Source organism: Larus michahellis, chromosome 1 (genome assembly GCF_964199755.1).
Source record: "Larus michahellis chromosome 1, bLarMic1.1, whole genome shotgun sequence".
In the NCBI taxonomy this organism is placed as follows: Eukaryota; Metazoa; Chordata; class Aves; order Charadriiformes; family Laridae; genus Larus; species Larus michahellis.
This window is the reverse complement of record NC_133896.1, coordinates 13,729,816-13,741,910: the sequence shown is the minus strand read 5'-3', so window position 1 is coordinate 13,741,910 and position 12,095 is coordinate 13,729,816. Positions and strand designations below refer to the sequence as shown.

Here is a 12,095-nt window from a genome sequence, read left to right as displayed (position 1 = left end):
GACCAAAGCAATGATAGTTGTTATGCTTTATATAATCCACTCTTACAGTTTAAAACTCTCTTTTTTTTTTCTTCCTTTATTTGACATATTTCTAGACCAGAAAACTTTGGGTGCCTTTATTCACACACCGATAATTGAAAATTGGTGAAATAGCCTCTTTGTTCAAGTTTTGTTGCAGATTAATATTGGCTAATTTTTTGATCCTTACAATAAAAAAAAAAAGTAAAATATTGGCAGTTAAAGGTTATTAGTATTTTTTCCCTTATATTCTTTTTATGGCTATGTTAATCAGTAATTATTCTCAAAATTAATGGAAAAGTAAGGGAATTGCATTAGGAAAGACATTTTTGTTAAATTTTCAAAGTAGTAGTGAGGTAGCTTTCTGTCACTTTTCCTATGGAAAATCTTTTTTTTTTTTTTTTTTTTTTTTTTTTGTGGTTCTGTTGTTTGTCAACTCTTCTAACACTGAAGGCGATTTCTGGAAAATTATAAGTAATTCTAAAATAATGGCATCTTGGTGCCAGGAAAACTAAATCTCTGTTTTCATGGCTCCATGAGCAAATTGGTAGATGCTCTAGATGGGTAGCCTCCAATTTTTTGAAGCATTAGTCAACAGTCAGTTAATGTGATGGGTGTTTTCTTGCACATTGTTTTATATATGTAGAAGAATAGGAGAATGTTTTACTCTACTGTGACTTTAAGACTTCCTAAACTATCTAATATTGCTCAATACCTATGTGACAAAACCCCTTTTGTGTAATTTTTGCTTTTTAATGATGATGTTGTTTTGCATTACTAGGAACTGGACAGTCCCTTTAGGTTATATGGGCTTACAATGAATCCACTGCTCTATAATATCACCCAAGTTGTGATCCTGTCAGCTGTTTCTGGCGTCATCAGTGACTTGCTTGGATTTAATCTAAAGGTAACTAGTTAATAAGCATCCTTATTTTTCACCGTGGTGTTCAGAACGTTATGATAGATAGGTCACAGATTGTAGCCTAATGAATTCTTAACTGTATTAGATTTATTGTTTGAAAATGGTTATGAAACTTAAGCTGTATCAGAAGAATAGTGTTTGTCAAAGCGGCCCTTTTAAATTTTTTTTTCTTTGCATTTGTGGCTCTCTAACTTCATTTAGGACACATAATTACCAAGAATTTTTAGACATAAATATAGAGGTGTCCATACTTGACATAAGTACAAGACCTTATTTAACTTTTCTTTGTATCCCAGATCTGATTTCTCTCTTGAATTCCTTATTTTTGACTTTGTAGTTCTTTGAGGGGTGCAGAAAGTTGCCACCTACCCTTGTCTTGCACTGCAGTAAAGTATTACAGTAGATACAGTATTACTGTGACCAACCTTACACAGTGTCAGTTTGTCATGGCTGAAGGACTGTCTTGTTAGGTCCTACTCCCTGCCCCCTCTGAACTACAAACTCTGGAAACTATTTCAAGATTCAGGTTATGAGGCATCCTAGTTTCCACAAGCTTGTAGCACAAAGCCCTTAATTGGCCATTGAGTTTGCTTACGTCTACCCATTTTTTTCCTATAAGAAGTAAAAGAATGTAAAATTTATATTGTGTATCATAGAATATGCAGCAAATGCAAAAAGAAAAAAATGTGTTGGTATTGCAGTTTCGGTAAACAGAAAGCTGAGATGGGAAATAACATTGATTTACTGCTCTAACTTTTCCAGCTCTGGAAGATCAAATCTTGACAACGTATAAAGAAGATGAGATAACACAGTGTTACAGAAAAGCTCATCGATTGACAAAACTGCCTCAAAGCAGCCACTGAATCTGTATTTCAGATGCTACAACCTCTTCAAGGATGTTTGGAAAATTGAAGTGTTTACATCTGACTGTCTTGTGCAATCTTTGTATTTATTTCATCTTCTCACTGTTTTATGTTAATTTTAGTTGACATTTATATTTTATTTTCAAACTTATTTGTTTAGTTTTGAAAAGGGTCAGATTTGCAAAAGGTCAAAAACTGTGTGTCTGAGAACTTGAAATTTATTACACTAAATTACTGTATCTGTTGTTAAAGCTGAAGCTGATGCTGAACACTTAGTTACAGTAATGCTATATGGAAGTCATTGGATTTTTGATAGTGTGGTAAAATTGATTAGAATATTTCATTTGCACCAATCATTTATGAGGACAACATAACATCAATAGATGTTTGGTTGCAATAGAAAAATGAGACATAAAAAAATAAAGTACTGACAATGCAGTATGACAGGTAGCAGAAGTATTTTATATTACTATTAGAAACAAGTGGGAATTTTTAATATTTTGAGTAATTCCAGGATCTAAACTCATGTCGGCTGCAGTTTAAATATCCTGGATATTAATAAGGTATTATATAACAAGTCAACAAGTGCTCTTTGCTAACACTTTTATTAGAGCAATAATTGTAAATGATTACCATGCTGTATGATATTTTGATAAAATTAAATATTGTATTTATTTGAAATACTGAGCTGTTCTGCGCAGCTCTGACTGTGCATGCTCAATATGTGCACTTTTTATTGTTACTTTTAATGAGAAACTTTATATATATATACATATAAATGTATATTAATTGGAATATATTATGGTGAACTATGGAGCAGTATATATTATATGTTGAAGTTGAATATTTAAACAAGCGAAAGATTTACTGATGAACGGAATGCTATGAATGACTGAGCGTAAGATAGATAGATGCTCTCTTGTACACTATAGTATATGCCATTCATACCACGTTGAAGTTTAAGAACAGGTAAACACAGAAAACAAGTTCCTCTGGTGAGCTCATGAAGCCTGGTGTTCTGCAGATTTGTGTGTTCAAATAACCTCAGTCCTCCCCAGCATGGCTCATTCCCTGGTGCTTTCCCGGCTGGGATTTCCCGGCCTTGGGTTTCCCACCTCTCCCTGCCTCCCACAGGGACCAGTCCTACTGACTCGTGGTCCTTCAGTGTGACTTCAGTTAATTGGAACAACATTGGAACACCTGGAGACTTAAGTTAATGGGAACAACATTTCCATCTACAAATTATATCGGGAGGATTAATATCACCAGGCTGAAGTATTCGCGGATTTTATGTTTCTAAAATACTGGGCTCATACTGAGAAATGACAAGCAATTAGGTGACAAGAGTCTGGACATTGCACTATGTTTGCTAATCTTCAGAATCTTGAAAGATTTGAAGTAATGGATCTTAAACTTATGTGGTATAAAAATATTTTTATATATAAAGCAACACAAACAAGCATTTTGTATTTTATTTGCCTCTGTACTAATGTTTAATAATGACCAAAGTGCATTCTGGTTTTTGAAAGAATGTATTACTGGAGCTTTAAGAACATACTATATTTAGTTTCTCATGTGAAAACTTCAGCTGCATCTGATCTGTTTCTTCTTTCTCTGTTGTTTGATGTTGGGATTGTTTTTAAAAAATTAAGTACATTTTATACACAATTTTTTCCAGATTATGGTACAGACCTACACAGAACTTAATTTTGCACAAAATATATTTTAAGAAAAAAAAAAGTACAGCAGGAGTTCTATGAGTGATAAAAGATGAGGCCATTGCTTTTTGCAGCCTGTCACTATTACAAAACCACTCTTTACTCTGGAATGGAATTATTTTTAAAAATCTAAAATGGTGAATATACGGCCTTCAGTATCCTGGGAAAAAAAAAGGGAAGGAGGGAAAACAGGAAAACATTGCGGTTTTGGTTGAAAGTGAAATTAGTTTAACCATGTATATACCTCAGCAACTAGCACTGTGCTGGATTGTTGCACTAACAAATGGCGGCTTGGGGAGAGCAAAAGATTTGTGAAATTAAAAATAATAAAAACCTTTATTTGCTACCATTAGGTATATTCGTTATGTTGAAAATGGGAGAGGTTTGTTCTCCATCCCTCAATATGGAAAATCCAGTGTGCGAATAGAGGCAAGTAGAAATATGGCAGATCTTGCGTGTTAACTGTTATTCTTTGCCACATGTTTTGTAACTGAAAGTGTGATCAGGCTTGGAATAAAGCTTTCTATGGTTGATGGTAAAAAAGAAAAAAACCAACGGTGGTGAGCTCTATCTTTTAGTAATATCCAGCATATTTCTGAATCTGCCTGTTTTGATTGAAATCCATATATTCTATTTAAATGAAAGCACATTTGGGAATGAAATCCTGCACATGGAATGCAAATGATGGCTGTTAAAAGTGCACTTTATTGCAAGAACAAAAACTTTCAGACACTTTAAGTTACTCAAAGTAGTTTAATTTTATTAAGACTACTGGACATGCAGCTTCCAAATAACTGTTTCTTTTTGAAAAACATAGAAACAGAATTCAGTCCTATTCCCCCCCTATTTAAGGGACTAATTTCAATCACCATTTTGACACCATTTCATTGTGTCACAAGATACACTTCCATGTAAAAATAAGAATACAAGCAAAATCAAAGTGAGGTGTTTCAATAACATGTTATGGAATATTTGGACAGAATTAATGTGTGATAACTTCTGTATTTTATCTATTTGTTTACTGATCCATGAAATATTTTCTAACAGAAAACTGTTCTGTTGATAGCTCCCAAACACCCACTTTTATTAGCTTAATTTTGGCTTTTCCAAAGCTTAAGTCTTTGAACTTTAAATGCGTTCTGCTCGTGGTATCCCTGTGACCGCTTGTTACTGGGCAGTAGGTTACACTTCCACACTTGTGTCCATTCGCTCACTTTCTAAACTTACTCCAAATGTAGGCTATTTACAATTTAAAATTTCTTTTGATGGTCGTGAAAGACACTACATACTTTGAGAAATTCATATTTTCTGAGCGCCATTCTTTTTAACATCCATCTCCAGGTGGCACCTTAGTGTGACAGAATTCTCACCCAGGTGTGAAGATACTGCCAGAAAACGTTATGCATAGTCCAAGTTTCCTTCGTAGGGACCCCATCTATGTCTGAGTGCCTTCCAAAATAGTTATGGGGATGAAGATGATGGGATCAGACCGATGCATTGTTGCTTACTTCCTTGCTTCAAATAGCATCCCATTTTTATCAATCTTGACCTTCTTAAAACTGCCTGATCCAATAGAAAATCCTACAAGGAATCTAAGCAGCTGTCAGTGCTCGGGCACAAATTCAGCATATGCTGAAATACATCCTCTGTCTTACACTGGTTGTTAGGATTGGGAAACCATAGAACATAGAATGATTTAGGTTGGAAGGGACCTTAAAGATCATCGAGTTCCAATCCTTGCCATGGGCAGGGACACCTCCCACTGGACCAGGCTGCTCAAAGCCCCATCCAGCCTGGCCTTGAACACCTCCAGGCATGGGGCAGCCACAACTTCCCTGGGCAACCTGTTGCAGTGTCTCACCAATCTCATCCTGGTACCACCTAAAGAGAGAGTTGTATTTCCAGAGTCCCTCCACTAAGGACTCCAAGATCTTCCTCAGAGAGTGCTTCTAACCCCCTTGATTAGGATTGAGACAGAACTTGCAGTGGATGGTGATGGAAAGTTCAGTGGTAATAACATAAAACTATAGAAGTTACCGAGGAGGCTATGGCTGTGAGTCTGATCCCTTGTCACTTGTTTTTGCTGTGGATGTAAGATGGTCATCTTGCAGGCTCAAGACTATTGTTGACCCAGTTGTAGGTACCATGTCATCAGACTAAATCATGTGCAGAAATTGGTTCTAAACGTAGAAGATTGTCTGCAGCCAGTCTCAAAGCTGGTCAACTATTGCCACCACATGTTTTTCCTCTTTGGTCATTTTAATCCTCATGAATACTGTGGAATCCTCATGGACTTTATAGGTACGGGCAACTGCAGTCATCTTGAGGATGCTGCAGACTATTGCGTAACATTGGATGTTTTGTATAGGGGATGTTCTACAAGAAGGAAAACTTGTCAATCTTCTTATGACTGTATCGCTAGTTTACTACTTGGATCTCCTCCTCCAGCCCCAGGCCAGCCCCTTGCAGAGATGTCTTCTTGGGGCCAGGGGTGGAGCACACCACTGTCACCACACCAGCCTGGACACCACCGGCTGTTCTGCACTTCAGCTGGTATTATACCAGCTTTAAGGCAGATCAGGCTTTCTGGCAATGAGACGTCAGAAGGTCTTGCTTTAGTGCTGTCGTGCCAAAGATGCAATGGAATATTTTCTAAGCAGGTATATAAGAGCATGGATTTAAATTGTCATATATTAATGTAAAAGCTCAGGCCACTTAAAGATGGCAAGTGTCAGCTCAAGTGTAAAATGATTAAAGAGTGGGAAAGAAAAGGTAAAAATATAAATTTTTAAAATTAATTTCACATTATTTCATAATAACACTTTGGGGGTTATTTTTAACATGTTGAGGTCAGATATTGACTCTCCAACATTTAATCTAAACTAACTCTATAGGGATATTTTGCACTTGCATAATTAAGACATTCCATAAGGAAGTGTGCTGAAGGTAACAGCGGGAAGTTCTCAAATGACGAGCTTATACTGGCAACCTGACACTTAATCCAGCTGGCATCTTCCAAGGGGTTTTCTTTGCTCTTCCCTGTTTTTTTGCTACTGTCACACTGCAAACTTTCCCTGGTGAAACCAAATTTCAGAAATCTGAAAGTGCTGCAAATTGGGTTTCCTGATAAAAAGTCAGTTCTCTGGGCTGTACGCAATGCCGTGTCTTCTGCTATCAGAAACAGGATTCTCTGGAGAGAGAAATCAAGAGAGATTTTCTTTTCCTTTCTAGCCCTTGAGAGATGAAGCTACAACCTTCAGCATGGACACGAGCACCTGTGATAAAGTAAACAGCACTGATTGCTGGCCAGATTCAATTTTTCCAGTCTAAGTTTGTCTAAGCTTTTATTACCTGGAGAAAGAAATAAGGTCATGCTGCAGAAAGATTGGTCCTTTTTGTTTTCTTCTTTTTTCCTAGGTTCGATTAATAAATTCAAGCAAAAGAAAGGACGTGCAGTTTAGGGACAAGCTTCCAAAATTATTTCTATTTACATTTGTTACTTGTTTCATTAATTAATTTAGTCTTCATGTTTAACAGTGACAGTACTTTGTGTTTAGGCACGCTTGAATCCTTGAACAGCCACCCAACCCTCTTTTTAATTCCAGCCCTTACCTGCAAACAGCTCCCGTCCCTTGCGCGCAATCTCAGTGGTAATGGAATTTGTCAGGGATTAGGTGGCCGCCTCCTGACGATATTGTGGATCCAAGCCCGAGTCTCTAGATGGGTGGTTGTAAATTAAATGAAACCACCTGCTTTTGCTCTGTCTCACCTGTGTGAATGGATGGGCGGTGAATTATTTGGCTAATTGAAAAAAAACAGTTAAACAAATGGAACCTGAGTGGTAGATGGCCACCAAAACAGTGAGTTTAGGTGAAATAATTGTTTTACATTGGCGTATGAAGAAGTGCTCTAATATTTCAGTAAACCATCTCTACAGTAGTGCTGATTGGGATCAAACTCAACTAAACCAGTCTAGAAATAAGGGCCTGACCCTGATGAAAGGTCACTCTCCAGCAGCTCTGCCTGCCCCATGCCATACCTATGGCTGTGGTCGTACACTTTGCATAGGGTTCATTGGCCTGAGCTTCATGCGTCTCAGAGTCACCTGAGGAACTGACCCAAGGCTGCCTTTGCAGTTGCTGGGAACACGCGTTGACCTTCAGAGGGGGGTTCGTTCAGTTGATCTTTGACGCTAATTTTAGTGATCCTCTGGGGTATTTCTCTCTTGAGCATAAAAGGAAAATTGTGTGGATAATTTAGAATCAGATTTGAAACTTTTAGCCACCTAAATTAGGGCAGATTAATCCTACTTTGCTGTTTTGTTCTGCAGTGAAGCCTTCAGTAGTGTTCACAGCTGTGTAATTAGTTCAGCTGCCATTGGAAAACAAGACTTTTTTTATTTTTTTTTTAATGGGTTTGCTCCTAGAAAAAAGGATTTCCAAGTGCAAATTTCCATAATCCTGCACCAGTGCTCAGAAAGCCTCCCCCCACCTCAGGAGCTGGGGCAGTCCAGCTGTTGAACTGCCCACCTCTGCAGCCTGCAGACAGCACGGGGCAGGCAGAGCCACGGCACCGGCGCAGTCACAGACGGCACCAGAATAACACCCAGGTACCTGAAGAGACCTGCTTCTTTATTACAAAAATGAGTAACTTGAAGGCTGGATAAGATCAGCTCTAAACTTGACCTGCTCATGGGGAAATGCCACTCCTGTTATTTGCAGGGAGTTGTAGGGGTAACGCCACTTTTGCTCTTATAGAATCACAGAATCACAGAATGGTTTGGGTTGGAAGGGACCTTAAAGATCATCTAGTTCCAACCCCCCTGCCATGGGCAGGGACACCTCCCACTAGACCAGGCTGCTCAAAGCCCCATCCAGCCTGGCCTTGAACACTTGAGGGAAGGGACATCCACAACTTCTCTGGGCAACCTGTTCCAGTGTCTCACCACCCTCACAGTGAAAAAATTCTTCCTGATAGCTAATCTAAATCTACCCGCTTCCAGTCTGAAGCCATTACCCCTCATCCTGTCACTACATGCCCATGTAAAAAGTCCCTCTGCAACTTTCTTGTAGGCCCCCTTCAGATACTGGAAGGACGCTGTAAGGTCTCCCCGGAGCCTTCTCTTCTCCAGGCTGAACAACCCCAACTCTCTCAACCTGTCTGCACAGGAGAGGTGCTCCAGCTTTCTGATCATCTTCATGGCCCTCCTCTGGACCTGTTCCAACAGGTCCCTGTCCTTTTTGTGCTGAGGCCCCACAGCTGGACGCAGTACTCCAGGTGGGGTCTCACCAGAGGGGCAGAATCACCTCCCTTGCCCTGCTGGCCACTCTTGATACAGCCCAGGGTACGGTTGGGTTTCTGGGCTGCAAGCGCACATTGCTGGCTCATGTCGAGCTTCTCCTCAACCAACACCCCCAAGCCCTTCTCCTCAGGGATGTTCTCAATCCATTCTCTGCCCAGAAGAGAAATCTTTTGACTTCTGTGCTGACGAGGGGGTATGCCTGTTTGCAGCTCTCGCTAGTTTGGGCTACAATTTGTTTTCACTGCTCGTGAAGCCGGCTGAAGCAATTCCTGCCTCTCCTGAGAGCAGCTGCACAGTTTTGCTGCCATGCGGTTTGCTACTCCAGCCCAGATGGGGTTTTCTTTTACCATGATTTATTTCAGTGGTGTTTATACCATGAGCGTTGGTACTGATACAGCCGCAGAAGCAATTCACTGCGGTGAGGGGGTAGAAACTTGAAGCTGGCTTGTTGGCTGCAGAAAGCGTATTGTGTAGCGACACACAACAGTGATCACTGGCATCAACCCTGGAATAAATAGGAGCCATTGAAGCTCTTGAAACAGGATTAATTCCTGTTGTGTTTAGAGTGGAATTAATACAGTGAATGCAAATAACGTAGACGGCCAACAATTTTGGCCTTGAGGTGACATAACGCTGCAGTCAGGGACCGCTGTTATTTCCTATGCTGCTTTCCCGCACACATGGGCACATTATGCATTTCAATTGCACCACAAATCCTGGCTTTCTAGATAAAAATAAAAAAATTAGAAATTCAAAGTACACAAAGGAATAATTGTGAAATAATTGTTATAACTTGGAGGAAGCAACAGATGTTTCACTTGTTGCTGGAACTCTCTGAAGGAGAACTAATTCTCCAAGCATATCGAGTACTTGCTAATCAGAAACATTTTTCTCTATGCAGCAGCATAATGGTATTCCTCAAAATGTTCTTTGTGTTAGCTTAATAATCCACAGCCAAAGGAAGCACTACTGGGACTAGCGTAGCAGGCCTTGCCACTATTTTTATATTTTGTTTCTTTTGAATTCTCTTAACTGGGACAGTAACTATTCTTGAAATAAAAGGCAAAATAGAATATTCATGCTTGAAAATAACATTAAAAAAACACCAAGATCTGGTTGTATTAAAAAAATAAATTTAAAAATCTAGTTTCACTGAAGATAAGGTTGATGCCTTGTTGAAGTTACTACTGATAATGCAGATTTAACACCTGGAGCTCGCAGGTGGGGAATGCACTGAGAACCACAATGCTCTTTTTTCCAGATCTGACCTTTTGAACCAGCTCCTTCTAACAACAGCTGTGACTTCTACTCTTCGAGATAGCAGCCCAGCTCTACAAAACTAATAGCTGTCATTGCAGTACAAGAAAATGATGTAGATGATTAGATAGCTTGGATAGCAGTTGTGGTATTGAACATTAAAACATTTCTACTGAGCTTAGATGCGGGCAGAGTGGAGAGGATCCAAAGGAGGGCCATGAAGATGACCAAACTACTATCTGAACCTGTGCTATGAGGAAAGACTGAAGGACTTAGGTTTCTTCTCCCTGGAGAAGTGAAGGCTCAGGAGGACCTCATCACAGTATTCCAGTACTTAAAGGGCAGCTACAGAAAGGATGGAGGCTCTTTCTTCACAAGCAGCCACACGGAGAAGACAAGGGGCAACGGTACAAATTGCCTGTTTCAACCATGGAAGATTTCCTTTCGTACACGCACCTATATTCTGAAAACGCAGACTTTCATTGTATCAGAATACAAAATAAGCCAAGAGATAAAAACCAACAAAGATCAACAAGCAAGACTGCGGGACTGTTAATTCCCTGCAATGCTCCTTATCACACGCGATTATTATTTGAGGAGACATTTCCAGAACCTTTGGGATACAGTTGTTCCAGTGACCGACCACCTTGTCAGTGAAGAACCCTTTCCTAATGTCCAATTTGAACTTCCCCTGATGCAGCTTCATTCCACTTCCCGGTGTCCTATCACTGGTCACCAGAGAGAGGAGATCAGCACCTTCCCCTCTGCTGCCCCTCGTGAGGAAGCTGTAGACTGCCGGGAGGGCACCCCTCAGCCTTCGATTCTCCAAGCTGAACACACCAACTGTCCTCAGCTGCTCGTCATAAGTCTTGCCCTCAAGGCCTTTCACCACATTGGTCACCCTCCTCTGGACACACACTAATAGTTTGATGTCCTTCCATTCAGGCGTCCAAACCTGCGCACAGAACTCGAGATGGGGCCACACCAGTGCAGTGTAGAGTGGGATAACCCCCTCCCTTGACTGGCTAGCGATGCTGTGCTGGATGCGCCCCAGGACACAGTTGGCCCTTTTGTCTGCCAGGGCACACTGTTGACTGATATTCAATTTGCCATCCACCCAAACCCCCAGATCTCCTTCTGTCATCCTGGGACTCCAGTAGTCAGGGAGAGCTCACATGGCTGCGAGAAGATACCATGTAGAAGGCTGGTATTTGTTTTAAAAAAGACCCCGGAACGCTCCACCCCCTTGTTAGAGTATCAGAGAGACATGGGCGGCATTTCTTGCTTTTTTTCTGTTTGCAGCGTTAGCAGTAGTACATCTCCGGGTACTCGTGCCATGTACTAAAACATATGGCAAATTACTTGCCCATATGGGTTCGAAGAGCGATGTGTGGTCGGCAGATTAAACCCCAGAACAATCAGAAGACAAGCTTTGCATTCCAAGCTGGAGAACATGGCAATCATCTCACATTGTCTAGACTTTCCTTCTCTCTGTCATTTTTACATATTTTGCAGCTATTACATTCATTTCCTCTGGCTTCCTTTCTGCCAAGATCCATCTGCAACTTAGAATCGGTTAAGATAGCTTTTCATATTCATGGTATTAGTCACTGTGAGCATATTTGGAGCGAGCACTTCTGATGCTCCCATCCATTTTCGTTATAGTAAATTAATCCCATTCTGCAACGGTGATGGAAACGGGGTGGGTTTTTTTGATTTATCTATGCAGATATCATAAATGAAATGGAAAAAATCATGAAGCCAATGTTTTAAAATAATGATTAATCTCATTTTTCTTAGAAGATGTATTATCAGACAGATATGATGGAGAAAACTCATTACTTTGGCTGTAAAAACGTATTAATTAAAGCACTGTGTCACAACAAAAAATGAAGACAAACTTATTACAGAGTCATTTCCATTAGAAACTAGTGAAAGTGCAGTTCTTGACTAGCTGGAATTAGGGGTTAATATTCTCCTTTTCAGTTGATGGGATTTTAAATGACTTTTGACAA

General features: G+C 40.0%; 1 protein-coding gene across 2 annotated transcripts in view; it reads left to right on the top strand.

Moving 5' to 3' along the window:
- The window catches only part of PHTF2 (putative homeodomain transcription factor 2), a 71,745-nt gene extending 67,693 nt beyond the window's left edge, over nt 1–4,052 (top strand). For both annotated transcript variants that reach the window (XM_074603147.1, XM_074602276.1), the window contains 2 exons: nt 800–925; nt 1,703–4,052. In XM_074603147.1, coding sequence (XP_074459248.1) covers nt 800–925; nt 1,703–1,723 — 147 coding nt within the window. In that variant the 3' untranslated portion in view covers nt 1,724–4,052. The remainder of the gene's footprint in view (nt 1–799; nt 926–1,702) is intronic.
- Nucleotides 4,053–12,095: the final 8,043 nt, after the last annotated feature.